At 44.6% G+C, this 14,520-nt stretch overlaps 1 protein-coding gene across 1 annotated transcript in view; it reads right to left on the bottom strand.

Moving 5' to 3' along the window:
* Positions 1-14,520, bottom strand: part of Mertk (MER proto-oncogene, tyrosine kinase) — a 99,896-nt gene that overhangs the window by 15,347 nt on the left and 70,029 nt on the right. The window contains 6 exon segments of the mRNA XM_034494690.2: positions 5,163-5,281; positions 6,638-6,730; positions 9,054-9,134; positions 9,897-9,992; positions 11,474-11,559; positions 12,642-12,795. Coding sequence (XP_034350581.1) covers positions 5,163-5,281; positions 6,638-6,730; positions 9,054-9,134; positions 9,897-9,992; positions 11,474-11,559; positions 12,642-12,795 — 629 coding nt within the window.

The raw sequence follows: 14,520 nt of genomic DNA, 5'->3' as shown, positions 1-14,520 counted from the left end.
AATCATGAGTGGTCTGTCCATGGCACCTACTCTCCCACTGTTATCCCTCCACATGACATTGGATTTGCCACGGCTCATCTCCAAGGACTATAAGGTTTCCAAACGGTGTGTACAAGGACGCTGTCTTTGGTTTTGGTTCTTCCCTATGGTGGAGGAGAGAACTCGGGCCTTGTGTTAGACAAGCTCTCTACCTGTCAGCTCTAGGCTTGAGCATACACTTTTAATGACATATTTCCCACCTATGACAGATGCCAATTATATATAGAACCACGATGCCATAATTATCCTCTCCCTTAAGTAAGAGAGTTACAGAAAAAGGCTAAGGAGTCAAACACGGGAGTTTTGCCTCTTCTCTGTTTTAGTTTTCTGGATGCTAATTTCCATAAAATAGCAAATCCTATTATCATTAGTAAGTAGAAGATACTAGTAATTTGTGATATTTTTCCTGTAATAATTGTGTTGTTCTTGGAACCTGTGACTAAAAGTTATTTAACAGATAATTGCGGAGAACAATTTTTAAGTGAGTCGAGATGACCATGTCAGGATGACCACAGGTATCACAGCAGAGTTTCTGCCCTAGTGAGAATAACCTGAAGGTAGGACAAATGACACAGTCAGCAACGACAGAATAAAAATATTCAGGAACAAGTTTCACAAGACATGTACAGCTTACATTCTGAAAAAAAAATATATATATATATATATATATTATGTTGGCGAAAATTTTAAAAATCCAAATATAAGAATTTATCTTCCACATATGGCTTAGAAAACTTGGTATTATGATGTCAATACTGCTCAGCTTTTATATTCAATATAAACTCTGCTCCAGTGCCAGCCTGCTTCTTTGTAAAATGTGATGAGTTAATTCTAAAATTCCACAGGAAATCCAGGGAAGTCAGAATCTCCTCAACTTGAAGACAAACAAGGCTAAAAGACTCAGACTTACTAAAGACAATAATTAGGGTGGCGTAGTAAGAGGGCAGATGTGCACACAGCCACTGACGAAATAGAACTGGCAGCTGAGTGCTGCAGAGATGGCTCAGTGGGAACCGTGTGTGTGGACAGGATGAACACTTGAGTTTGAGTCCCCAGGGCCCACATAAGGCTGGGCAAGGTAGTAGGAGCTAGGCACTTGTAAGGTGAGATGGGAGGCAGAGACAGGAGGATCACCAGAAGCTCTCAGGACAGCTAGGATGAGGTACTCAGAGAACAAAAGACCCTGCCTTAAACTGAGTGGAAGGTTGGGATGGGCACTGGAGGTCCTCCTGCGACACCACACTGTGCTGGGACAGTAGGAGTGTGCCACCACATCTAGTGTTTGCAGTATTGGAGGTAGAAGCCAGGGCTACAAATGGTTCCAGCAAGTTCTCCACCTCCTGTGACTCTAGCCTTCAAGGACAGTATTTTATAACCCTGAGAATCTTGGAGGGGAATGCATCAGAGATGGAACTGTTCATGATTGAACTTGTATGGGCTGACTTCTTTGGAGCCACAACTGTATTAAAGTATTTTGCATTACTTGGAGGTCTTTCTTAGTCACAAGCCTGGTAACCAACTCTAACAGGAGCTTTCTTTCTCTTTCCTTCTCTTTGAATACTTTAAAATTTTTTAAAAATTACATTTAATTATTTGGGGGCATATATATTCTTTTACATGGTCCCTGGGGATTAAATTCAGGTCCTAGTCTCAGTGGCAAGCATCTTTGTGTACTGAGCAGTCTCCCTAGTCCCCTTCTCAACACTTTAAATGGGAGAATTGTGTAGTATCTCAATAAAGTTATCACAAAGAACATGCTGTTCTAAGAAAAGGGATGGGGGAGGGGTGTGGAAATGGACAAACACAGAGCTGGGGGTGGAGAAAAATGGACCCAGGAGAGGAAAAGGACAGGCTTCTCCCCTTTGTCTCTGGATGCTAGCACGTGACACTTAAAGCAGCCATCTTATACCGCGTGCAGTACCAGCACAGATGGAACATCCAAGGACAAGGTGATGCCAGACACCTTATGCTTCAGCCAGAACACATCCCCTAGGAGCAATGTGACCTCTGGTTCTGTATCCCAGGCTGCCCTTTTTCTTGTGGTCCTCCTGCTTCAGCCTCCTCAGCAGTTGGGATCACAGGCCTGGGACACCAGACCTTACTCTGTAGCTTCTTTCTGAAGGTGATTTTTAAGTTGTTTTTGGTATGACACGCTAGTAAAAGTTCCTTCCTGCAGATCCAAAGGGCAACTGCAGGATACCTTAGCACCCCTGTCCATCCTCCCTGCTGCAGCTCCTCCCTGTCCATCCTCCCTGCTGTAGCTCCTCCCTGTCCATCCTCCCTCCTGTAGCTCCTCCTTGTCCATCCTCCCTGCTGTAGCTCCTCCCTGTCCATCCTCCCTCCTGTAGCTCCTCCTTGTCCATCCTCCCTGCTATAGCTCCTCCCTGTCCATCCTTCCTGCTGTAGCTCCTCCCTGTCCATCCTCCCTGCTGTAGCTCCTCCTTGTCCATCCTCCCTGCTATAGCTCCTCCCTGTCCATCCTCCCCTGCTGTAGTTCCTCCCTGTCCATCCTCCCCTGCTGTAGCTCCTCCATGTCCATCCTCCCCTGCTTTGCCCTTGCCCCAAGGTCCCTATAATTGTCTTTGGAGAAAACCTGAGGTTCCTACAATGCGTGTGCTCTTCGTTCTTCTGCTCCTGTCCCGGCTGCATGCTTCCCTCTCTCTCGTTTTTCTTTCTACCACAGGCACCATGGACTATTAAAGCTTCTCCAGTCAGAACTCCTTCCTTCCCCAGATGCATATGTCATCCCAGCAGCCATCCTCCATGAGATGCTGAGGCTGGTGCTGATCACCTGCCTATCTGTGTTGCAGACTCCAGGGACACTGTCTGTGCTGAGGACAGTGACACTTGGAGCCAGAATCCAGGCCCTGTTCAGAAGCGCATTGACAAGCCCTGAGACTTAATCTTGGGTCAGAACAAAAGGTCTTTATGCCTAGGGAACTGACTGCATGAGAAGCAAAGAAGCGGTCTGAATAAAAGCTCCTATCCCAGCCATTCCTCTCCGTGTCTTCCATCTTTATCTCAGGCTACAGAATATCAAAATGTAAAAATACACCCCTTTTATGTCCCTGTAACACTGGGGAGTCATTCTCCGCCACCAAGAGGACACCCTGATACTGTTGCAAGTGGAAATAGTGAGTCAAGAAAGTACTGTGTTCTTGCTTGTCTTACTTGATATTTTGTTTAAAAGGACAAAAGATTACAGCAGAGCCTTTGCCAGTTGAAGCAGAACTGTTGAAGCACACGTTGGGGGTGGGGTGGGGGATGGGGTAGGGAAGCAAAGAAGCAGGGGTGTGTGTTTAAAAAACGCTAAATAAAGCCAGGAGAAGTACACGCTGTGGTGTTAAAACTTACAGAAAAGTTTCAGTACTTGAGACAATGGGTGGGGATGGAGGACGTGGAGAATTTAATGACCACACGGAGGGCTCAGAAATAGACCCGCAATGCGCGTGCAGCCTGGCGAGTTTTTGATAGATGTGCGAAAGCAATTTAGCAGATTAAAGGTGGCCATCTCATACATGATGACCAGTCATACACAAAATCAACCACTCAAAAGGATCTCAGGGTCAGGATGTAGCTTAGTTGGTAGAGTGGTTATAAAGCATGCAAAAAGTCCTAGGCTTACTCCCCAGCACCACAGGGAATGGTGGCACACATCTGTAACCCAGAACCCCGGAGCTAGAGACAGAGACATGAAGATCAGAAGCTAATGGTCATCCTTGTCTATATAGTGAGTTAAAAGTCAGCCTGGGCCCCATGAGATCCTGGCCAATCAAAAAATGATGATGATGATGGTGGTGGTGGTGGTGGTGGTGATAATAAATTGAAGAAGCCTTAAACTAAAGTTCAAACCTTCTATAAAAATTGACTCAAAATGGACTGAATACTCAAATATATCATGTAAATCTCAACATTTTTTAGAAAGCAGCAGGAAAAAGGCAATTTAAACAAGGGGTTAGTAAAGAGTTCTCAGGTAAGACAGCCAAAGCATGAAACCTGAAAGGAAAACTTAAACCACTTGTCTGCAGTTACATTCCTTAGAGCTCTGCTGTTGATGGCAGCTAAGGGGACAGAGGCAGCTGTGTTAGAGGAGGCTCAGGTATCGGCTGATTGGTACAGTTCCTTCCCGCAACCTGCATTTTTGGGGCAGCAATGACTGGGGACATTGTAAATTCTGTCCGAATCTAGGGTGATCCCTGACAGCATAAGCCCTGTATTTTCCCCTGTGGGTGCCCTGCAGTAATGCTGCCACCTCAGACAGCGAAGTGAACCAATGGAGAGGAATGATGGACCAGGCTAGGCATGCCATGGACACAAGAGCTCCTGCTCATAGGCGCCAGTCACTCTGCCTACAGGGAACATGAAGAAGGGACAAAGTGCTTGCTTTATAAGGAGGCCCATGGCAATGTCTCTAGCGTAAGCTCCTGAAGTCCACAGTAAAAACTGACTGGAAAGAGAGCAAGCCTTTAAATTCGTGCTCCTAAATCTCTGGGATGACCTATCACTGGCTCTCCGGCTATGACCCAAATTGCCAGGGCTGTGTAGTTCTCACGGTGTTAGTCAATGTGGGGTGTACCAGGAAACAAGGGTGGCAGCTGGGTCCTCTCACCTCGCCATATCTACCTACAACCCATCTTACTACGGACCATAGAGGATACACTCACAAATGAATATTTCACACTTCAAAGGCTCAGACCCATGACTCCAGCAAGGACTCTGAAAAATGTACTTTAGGAGATCTGGGTAGGACAAGTAGAAGCTCATCATTCCTGCGTTCAGAAGGCTGGCCTGGGCTAATAATATAAACTTATCTCAAATGAACAAAACACATCTCTTTAGAGAGCTGCCTTTACCAGCCTGTGGCGAGTAAATGGTCCATAGGTGGCAGTCAAGGAGATGCTGGCTCAAGATTGTGGAACCAGCTGGCTTCCTCCCACCATGAACAAGAATAAACACTCATAGTCCTGGCAAGAAGATGGAGACCATAGATAGTTTAACCCCCGAGTGCATAATGAACTCTGAACCAAGGCCAGTGTCCTCTGTGTTTTCAGGGACACCCGGGTTGTCCCAGCTGTCATAAAAGCTTCAGAAACAGTTGAGAGGCAGCACAAGTGGCCTCTTACCTTCGGTCCTGTTTCTATCCGGGAATATAGCAGGAAGGTGTGGAGGTCTCCGTATTTCATGAAGGGTAAAATCACCATGGGCTTCGGGATGCCTTGAGAGCTCAGTTCTATACACACGCCTGAAATTGAAAACAGGACCAGTTACAAAGAGCCCTTGTTAGGTATGAACACGTAAACCCTGGAGGCCCACTGGTCAAATTGAAGCCATGTGCTAACAGGCCAAGAGGTGAAAACCAAAGGCTTGGGACTCTCACAGTGTATTCTAGGATATGCAACACCTGCAAGCTGCATGACCGCTCGCTCTCTCTCTCTCTCTCTCTCTCTCTCTCTCTCTCTCTCCCTCTCCCTCTCCCTCTCCCTCTCCCTCTCCCTCTCCCTCTCCCTCTCCCTCTCCCTCTCCCTCTCCCTCTCCCTCTCCCTCTCTCTTTCTCTCTCCCTCTCTTTCTCTCTTTCTCTCCCTCACTCCTCTCGCTCTATCTTTCTTTCTGGCTAGTGTTTGTAAGAGAACTCTCATAAATCAACATGTCATAAGAAAAGACAACTATAAGTCAAGGATTCTGTGTTCTATTTTTGTTAGATTGAATGACTGAGGGTGGACACCTCAGAGAACCTGAGGACAAATTAGCTAATAGCCCCTATGAAAAAGTCTACTGTAACCAGATGTTTAGAGTTATTAAGCATTTTTTGAGGGCCTGTTGTCAACACCTCTCTTTCTAAACTTTCAGTGATTGAAGTTGCAGTGTGTTAGTATGGAATTCTAGAAGGAGCCCGTCACCCGATGCTAGGCTTGCAAAGTGTAACCTGTCAAGCAAAGTCCAATGTCTCTCCTAGTCTGCTAAAGCCACTAACTGCAAACAATAGCTATTTCTTTGACATGAGATTTTACCCAAACCTTAGCTTTCAGACCTCTTTGCAGCCATATAGAACCTTGAAAGGTTGCTCAAAATTTTATTATGGACTAAGGCAAAGGGCAGGGAAGGAAAAAAAATCACTATTTCCAGATTATTTATCTCAGAATAGTGCCCCTTACACATCATGCACTGATACTCATGTCTATAGAATTTTTTTCACAAAGATATTTATATAAAGCTGAATTACATTCAGTCATATCTATGAAATAGTCACTGTGCCATGACTCACACGTTGGTTCGTAAATTATTTCTCAAAGACTATTTAGAGAGATGTCTTTGTTTATAGCTTGACTTCACTGGTTTTCAATTCACAGACAACCTCCATTCAACAAAGACCATCACATGAGTGACTCTCGTGTCTCTGACTTAGCACACTCAGAAGGCTAACTCCATCAGCACCCAGGAAATGCAAACCCATTTTTACTCTTAGCCTCAGACAGTAGGACAAACCTAGTGTTGTAAATTTTGGTATGAACCTCTTTACACTGGCACTTTTTCCCTTTTGGCACACAGTGGGTCAGCAAAGCCCACCCCCAGCCTTGGCCTGGCATGTCCCTGAGGTACCTAGAAGCCGGATGACATTTGGGTGATTGAAGTCTTTCATGCACGCTGCTTCGCTGAGAAACTCCTCGATCTCCCGTTGAGAAAAGTTGTCCACTAGAGGAGCAGATGAAAATTCAAGGCGTGATCATTCTATTCCGTTAAAGGGAAGGGGCCAGCGACGGCAATGCAAGGCATGACCAACATAGTCAGTTCAGGGGTGGGGGCCAGGAACGGCACTTGGTATAGTAAAATGAAAAACCACACCAGGCTTCACGGTGGGAAAGTTGAGGAAGAATTCAAGAGGCCAGCCTGGAATATAGAGCAAGACCTTTCTCTAAAAGCAAACAAAACAAGCAAACAAACAAATCCTCCTTTCAAACAAATAGAAACTCCTAAACTATAGAGGCAGGAAGGAATACTTGTCAGTGTTTGGGGGTTGGAAGGAGAGAAGCCAGTGGTGAAACCGGAGGGATTCTTAGGGCTGCACAACTGTTCTGCATGATACCATATGGAGGACATACATCATTCACGCATTTGTCCAACACCACAGAACTACACACACAAGACCAGCAGTGGACACGAGTGAAAGCAAACAGCTTTGGTTGATGATATGTGAGTGTGAGCCCATAATTGGACATAGACTAATCAAAGATGGTTGCTTATAGCGTTAAAGAGAAGTCGTGGGTGAGGGGACAGGGAACTTATGGTGACTGGATTTTCTTGTTCAGTTGTTCTGTCAGTCTAAAACTGGCCTTTAAAATGTTAATTTAATTTTAATAAGGAAAAATTATTCTCCCCAAATCCAAAGTGATTTCCAACTGAGCTGGGTGTACTTTCGTAGCAAAATTCTGAAATGTAACCAGTTTAAGAGAACTATTTTACAATTCAGCATTGGTCCATTCAGACAGCTTAGTAGATAAAGGAACCTGCCCCAAAAGCTTGATGACCTGCATTTGATCCCTGGGGAACCCACAGGGTTGAAGAAGACAACAGACGGCCACAAATTGTTCTCTGATCTCTACACATGTGCCATGGTACAAAGTGTGTATACACACACACACACACACACACACACACACACACACATAAATGAAATTTTAAATAAAATTCAATATTGTGTCATCTTTGTGTCATCTGAAACAAGCCAGTCTCAAGAAAATAAATCCTGTTTGATTGTACTTTTAGGCAGTGCCTAGAGTGACAAAGCCGGACAAAAATGGGAGTGCTACTTCCTGGGTGGGGAGGGGTGGGGAATGGCGTCTGGTTAGAAGAGATGGGACATTTAAGACCGGATGGTAAGGATGGTTCCTGACAACAGGAAGGTGCTAAGTGCCACTGGTTAAATCCCAAATGTTTAAGATGGCAAATTTCATTTTATGTTTATCTCAGTATAATTAAAAATAGACAAAATAGACAAAACACGAGGCCAGGCCTGTCTTAAGGGGACTTCTTGAACAGGGTGTAGCTAGTGACTAAAACGGCCTTTGACGGTACCTAGCCAGGGCTGCACTATTCTAACAGTTCGTTATATATTTATTTCATTCGAGCACAGAAAGCTTAGAAAAAGCATTCAAAGCTTTACATTTACAGCACAGCTGTCACCATCATTCTCTCTGTTGCCCTTAGCTACAGAGCATCAGGGAACCCAACAGGAGGAGATGGAGGTCTGTCTGTAAACTCTTCCCCAAGAACCAACCCCAGGCCAATGGGCTCTCACGAGTCTTTCTTTTTCTTAGTAAATTTGAGACCTACATTTATTTCGCCACATAATCAGGGTTTTTTGTTTGTTTGTTTGTTTTGTTTTGTTTTGTTTTGTTTTTGTCCCCTCAGAAAAATAGCACTCTGAGTGACCATATCACCCTATGGACACCATCAATCTTTGGTCACAATGTCAAGGGCTCCTGGTTAAAAGTCTAACAAGCTCTCTTTGACCTGGTTTTTATTTTATGTTCCACAGTGCTAGGCATGGAACCCAGGGCCTTGTGCATGCTAGGTGAGTACTCCTGAACTACAGGGAGATTCTGAAGCCAAGGCTGTTCTTTCAATCTTTGATAACCATGGTGATGTAATTCATGTGGGAGCTAGTTTTCGGAAGTGGCCCCACAGGGGTCAGATACTAACACTAGATCCCTCTGCCTCCAGGACTCATGCCTCACTTCAGGGACCATTAGCTGTACTCGGTAATGGAGGGTGAGGGGGATTAAGATAGAGTTGGTGGAAGTGAAAATACTGTTCTGAGCATGAAGAATATACAATGCATGTGTGCACAGAGAGCTCATCCTGTACTTTCTGCTGGTGACCATGCTCCCACATTGATTGCCACACCAACTGACCCATCGGTGACCGAGAATAGAGCACAACCATTGTTCTACAAGGAGCACCTGACATTGGGGTAACCGTCCACCCCAGAAGAACAGGTCCCACGCCAGGAACTCACACTTCATGGTCTTCACCGCCACCTTCTGAGAAGTCCCATCTTCCTGCTTCAGATTTCCTTCCATTACAGACCCAAACTCTCCTGTGAAGTGAAGCAGTATCTATGCAATGCTGTGCAGATGCTCTCCTGGCCACAGAACTGCAGATGTGAGTGGTCCTGGAGTGAGTCATCCACAGACATCGGGCAGAGCCTGCTCAGGCCTCTTATACGTGCATACCACACGTGCACACTGGCACTGTGAGTTTGAGTAGTACAGACTTTACTTAGCTTGCCACTTCACCAACCATTATAACTGACTCAAGATACTTATAGGAAAACATGGGAAATAGTACCAAAGACCACAAAACAGTATTGTTCACCGCCCAAGTGCTATGACAGAACTCAGGGCTTTGTACACATTTAGGAAGCACCACTGAGCTACATTCCCAGCCCAAAGCACAAATTTAATAATGCCATCATTCCTGCTAAAACAATTTTAAAATTTAAGTATATACTTTCGTCAACTTAAGTAGATCAATACCTTAACATGAGTATCAATGCCAATCATCTAAATAGATAATAATAATAATAAATAATAACCAATGAATCACATGCTTTGCAATAAAGGAAGGGAGTTCACACTTCTGAAGCTTACTCTGTTCCCGAGGCTGCAGATGCCTCTTACGTATGTCAGATCTGAGTTTCGAAATTTTCCTCTTTCATTTTAAGCTCTAAAGGAGGAGTTATTTGTATTATAACTCCAAGTCATAAAATTGATATTTTATTCAATGAATACATGTTAAAATTTTTTTCAACTGCTTTGTCTCAAATCTTAAAAAAATCACTTTAAAGCAGCTGGCTTACCTTCCCCCAGAACTTTTCCAAGAACAAGAAGACTTCTGTCGATCACAACGTCCTCAAGCTTACTTTGTAGCTCCTCGCTCACTCCCAGGCTATGCACTACGAGAGGAGTGACCATGTGCGTGAGAATCAGCCCTATGCTTTCTCCAGTAAGCATAAGCAGGCATATATGGAAGTCCTGTGTCATAGTTACACACTTGCCCAACTTTGTACTGTGACTTGGGGCAATAACATCAGTCCTTCAAGGTAAGACCATCTACAAACAGCTATAAAAATGAGACCCACACTTCCCTTTCCTTTTCGTGATAGCAGTTGTCTGCACTGAGATTCACACAGAAGTCTGCTTTAAAGGGGTTAGAGAAACATATCAATGAGTGCATGCTGGTGGAGTCTATAGGCCTATTTGTTGTATAGAAAAGAGCCATCAGGATATGTCTCCTACCCTCCCATGCCAGCCAGGAAAGCTGGTAAGTGGAGCATAGGAAACATACAGAGAATAAACTGTCCTTGTACATGTGGTATGTGGCACCTCATTTTAAGACATCAGGTACTTCAGGGGACTGGAGAATAAGATTGTCTATAGTAAGGATGTGGTATATAATAATGTATGTAACAAATGTGCAGCATCAGAGAGAGAGAGAGAGACCCATTTAATGACCAGCTGGAAGATGGTTCACCCTGAGCTACGGTTGGAGCATGAGTAACTTTTGAAAGAGAAGAGCCTCAGAAGGGAGATGTTCCCTCCTAGAAAAATAAGTCACTCAATTTGTTCTCTAATAGAGAGAAAAAACAATCTAAATGAATAGTTTTTAAATGCAAGAACAGAGACATCAAAAGGTAAAAAAATCTTATGTTAGAAACATAGTTAATGCTGCTGTCCATCAAATACGTTTTGATTCACAGTGGCCTGGACCCCATCAGGCTATGTTCTATTTTGTTTTCTTTTGTTTAGTTCTGCTAAGCTAGACATCCAGAAGCATGGACTTGATAATGTTTGCATTCTTCCCAGGTTGCTTCTGAAATTGCTTAGGAACTTCTGTTTACCCTCCCCACAAACCAGAACCCCCCACTCCCACTCAGCAAAATCCAAGCCTGCCAGTATAACTTAGCAGACTATCCATCTCCTTTGAGTGAGTGGCCAGGATGACAGGAGGTGAGGCTGGACAGGTAAATCTACTGCTCCTTTAAACCTTTGACCTCTGACCTCTGATCTCTGACCTCTGCCCCATTTCCCATCAGCCACAAGGTTTTTCTTCTCCTCCTCAGTGTTTTATGAGGCTGTGGATCCCCAATTCATTTCTTAACTCCAGTAAGCCAGCAGTCAGGAGGCTGAGGCAGAAGGATCATGAGTCTGAGGCCAGCCTGAACTACATGGTAAGACCCTGTCTCAGAAAACAAAAACAAAAGCCCATGCATGTATGTGTGTGTGTACATACATACGTATGTATATACATGTCAGAAAAATACATACACATATGTGTTTTTTTTTCCATTCTCATCTCTTAGCATTCATTAGAGACTTATCTTGGGTCTCCACTATTTTAACTTTTGCCAAAAAGTGAATCAAAAGATCAACTCACAGGTAAGCTCAATGGCTCGCCGACAGAAGGACTTCTTTGCTCTGTAATTTACAACTAGTTGGGAATCCTCCTCGGAGAATGCACCCCTGTCCAGAACAGAGACATCCAACCATAAGGACAGGTCATTGGAACCGTGTGACACAGGACTGTATGGTGTCTGTCACCAAATATAAAGGGTTCTCCTGCAGCCAGAACTTTTCTCTGCTGAGGATGTAGCTTGGTGGTGGAGCAGTGGCAGAGCAGGCCCGAGGCCCCAGCTAACTAGTCAGCCAGTCTAGCCAAAATGGTAAACCCCAGCTTTAATGAGAGCCTATCTCAAAAATACACTAGAGGAGGCCTGTGGGATAGCACACGCACACACGCATGCGCACACACATGCACACGCACACAAAGTTAAAAAAAATCTTTATTTTTTTAATTTTAAAACACTTGTGAGCAACATAGGAAAACACCTCTGGTCTCCACACAGGCATGCACAGAAAAGTGCAAATGCACACACATGTACACATGTGCACATCACACACACACACACACACACACACACACACAATAATAATTGGTCTCCTTTTTAAAGCTTCTCATTAAACACTGCCCAGTTTGCACAGTGTATCCTACTGAAGCTCTTCTCTGTAAAAGAGCCCATTATAGGGCTTGCTCTTGCTTTTTGCTGTTGTTGACTTTGCAAGAACTGGTCTAAATGGGGAAGTCACCTGACTCCGGGGCTTGCATAAGATAGGACAAGGCAAGACATAACAACGCCATCAATACCATGAGGTTAATTTTTTTTAGTCAGAGTCTCCTCCATCCCAGCTCTATGTAGACCAGGTCGGTCTGAACTCACAAAGATCTACCTGCCTCTGCCTCTCTGACTCTGCCTCTCTGCCTCTGCCTCTCTGCCTCTCTGCCTCTCTGCCTCTCTGCCTCTCTGCCTCTCTGCCTCTCTGCCTCTCTGCCTCTCTGCCTCTCTGCCTCTCTGCCTCTCTGCCTCTCTGCCTCTCTGCCTCTCTGCCTCTCTGCCTCTCTGCCTCTCTGCCTCTCTGCCTCTCTGCCTCTCTGCCTCTCTGCCTCTCTGCCTCTCTGCCTCTCTGCCTTTCTGCCTCTCTCTCTGCCTCTGACTCTGCTGGGGTTAAAGGTGTGCACCACCATGCCTAGTCAGTTTCCAACTTACCCAAACTTTGTTTCCTGGATTCTCCTTCTGATGGCCAGAGAAATATATAAAATCAACCCGATTAAAACAAATCCACAGAAGCAGCCGAGGATGATGAGCATAGACTCGGTGTTGCCAGGGGCTGGGGTTGATGAGGGAGCGTAATCTACCCTACCTGGAACACACCCAAAACATGCATTGGAAACAGTTCACAGGATACGTCAACTTGCAAATCCTTTACCATTTTGTGAGCAAAGAGTGCAGATCATTCTCACTTTGTGCAAGGTGAAATGATTCGGAGTTTTAACTCTCTGTGAAAGCAGGGGATGGAGAGATGGCTCAGGAGTTAACAGCACTTGCTGCTCTTGCAGAGGATGGAAGTTTGGTTTCTAGTACCAATGCTGGTTGGCTCAGAATCGCCTGAATCTCCAGCTTTGAAGGGTTCCAACACCCTCCGTGGTCTCTGTGGGCACTGCTCTCCGGTGCAGAGCAGTGAGATGTGCTCACATGGGACACAGACAGGCACATGATGCACACGAATAAAACACAAATAAATCTTAAGGAGATTGTATTAATTAAGGAGATTAATTAGATTGTATCATTACACAGTAATTGCCCATCAAAATGACATACTAAACTTCACAAATGTATGTAACTTTCACTTGTCAATAAAAAAAAAAACCAAATGTTGGTAATAAGTGCAGAAGAAAAGGAAAACTTTGGAAAACTAGCATTTGCTTGGTGCACAGCGTTTTCCCTTTCTCCCCTTCGTCCTTCTCCCCCCTCCCTCCCCTTCCTCTCTTCCTTTCACAGGGTTTCCCTACACAGTCCAGGCTGGTCTCCTGCTCTTTATCCTCATGTCTCTCCCAGGCTAGTAGTCCAGTGCACCACACCTGGCTTGTGCAAAGTAAGCCAAAAGAGTAGGATAGAAATAACAAAGTTATTTCTTTGTCTAACAAACAAACAAAAAAACCCAGCAACAACAACAAAAAAACCCAAGAGACATTTAAACAATGTTTGTCTGCTAGCCATGCAACTGAACACACAGAAACACCTTCTCTGTGCTGCAGGGAGCTGTCATGTTCTTTCCTAAACTGGACTATAATTTCAATATTTTGTCTTCTTGCTCTTGGTGCTGTAAAGTGTCTCTGTGAGCTCCTTTACCAGGAAGGTTTTGTTGTGAGGGGATGACACCCAGGGCCTCATGAATTCTAGGCAAGCGCTGTATCCTTAAGCTGTACTCCCAGCCTCTAATGTAAGGGTTTTGCCGGTGCCCCTTTAACTGGGACATTATCATTGTTTCTGTCTCATACTGGGCTTATGTAAATACATTTACAACTGTGCTCAAGCCAATGAGTTCATCACCCCCACTCCGCTTACCTTCCATCCCTTACCTTCCAACACCCGCATCCCCCACTACTTTTTCATATTCTCACTAATAGCTTCTATCAATATCCATGTTTGAAAAAGTCATTTGGATTTGGTACTGGAAGGCAAGGAAGTCACGTGGGCATGTGTCTTTGCTATGTGTATGAACTGAATGACAGGTCAGTCACCGACAAGCCTGGAAACATGATAGGACTACCCCAGAGACCCTGCACATCTGTCACTCACAGTGACCAATGGCGGCGATTATGTTTTGTACAATGATTCTCATAGGAGAGTAACTAAAATTTGAAACGTATAGCTGAGAGGACCTGGTGTTATTTAGACTGCAATAGTTGGTGTTTTTTACATACTGCCTATGAAACAAAGCTTTAAGATTGTTTATAGTTTGTCACACACAAAAATGGAATTTCTGTGGTTGCAAATTCTGATTTTTTTTTTCCCATGAGACGCGGGAGGAGATGCTCAGGAGCAAGTGGGATTCAAACCCGTGGGGTAGAGAGAGAGTGCAGAG

The sequence above is a fragment of the Arvicanthis niloticus genome, chromosome 2, assembly GCF_011762505.2.
Source record: "Arvicanthis niloticus isolate mArvNil1 chromosome 2, mArvNil1.pat.X, whole genome shotgun sequence".
NCBI classification, from domain to species: domain Eukaryota; kingdom Metazoa; phylum Chordata; class Mammalia; order Rodentia; family Muridae; genus Arvicanthis; species Arvicanthis niloticus.
Note: the sequence above shows the minus strand (reverse complement) of the source record. Positions and strands in the feature narration are given on the sequence as shown.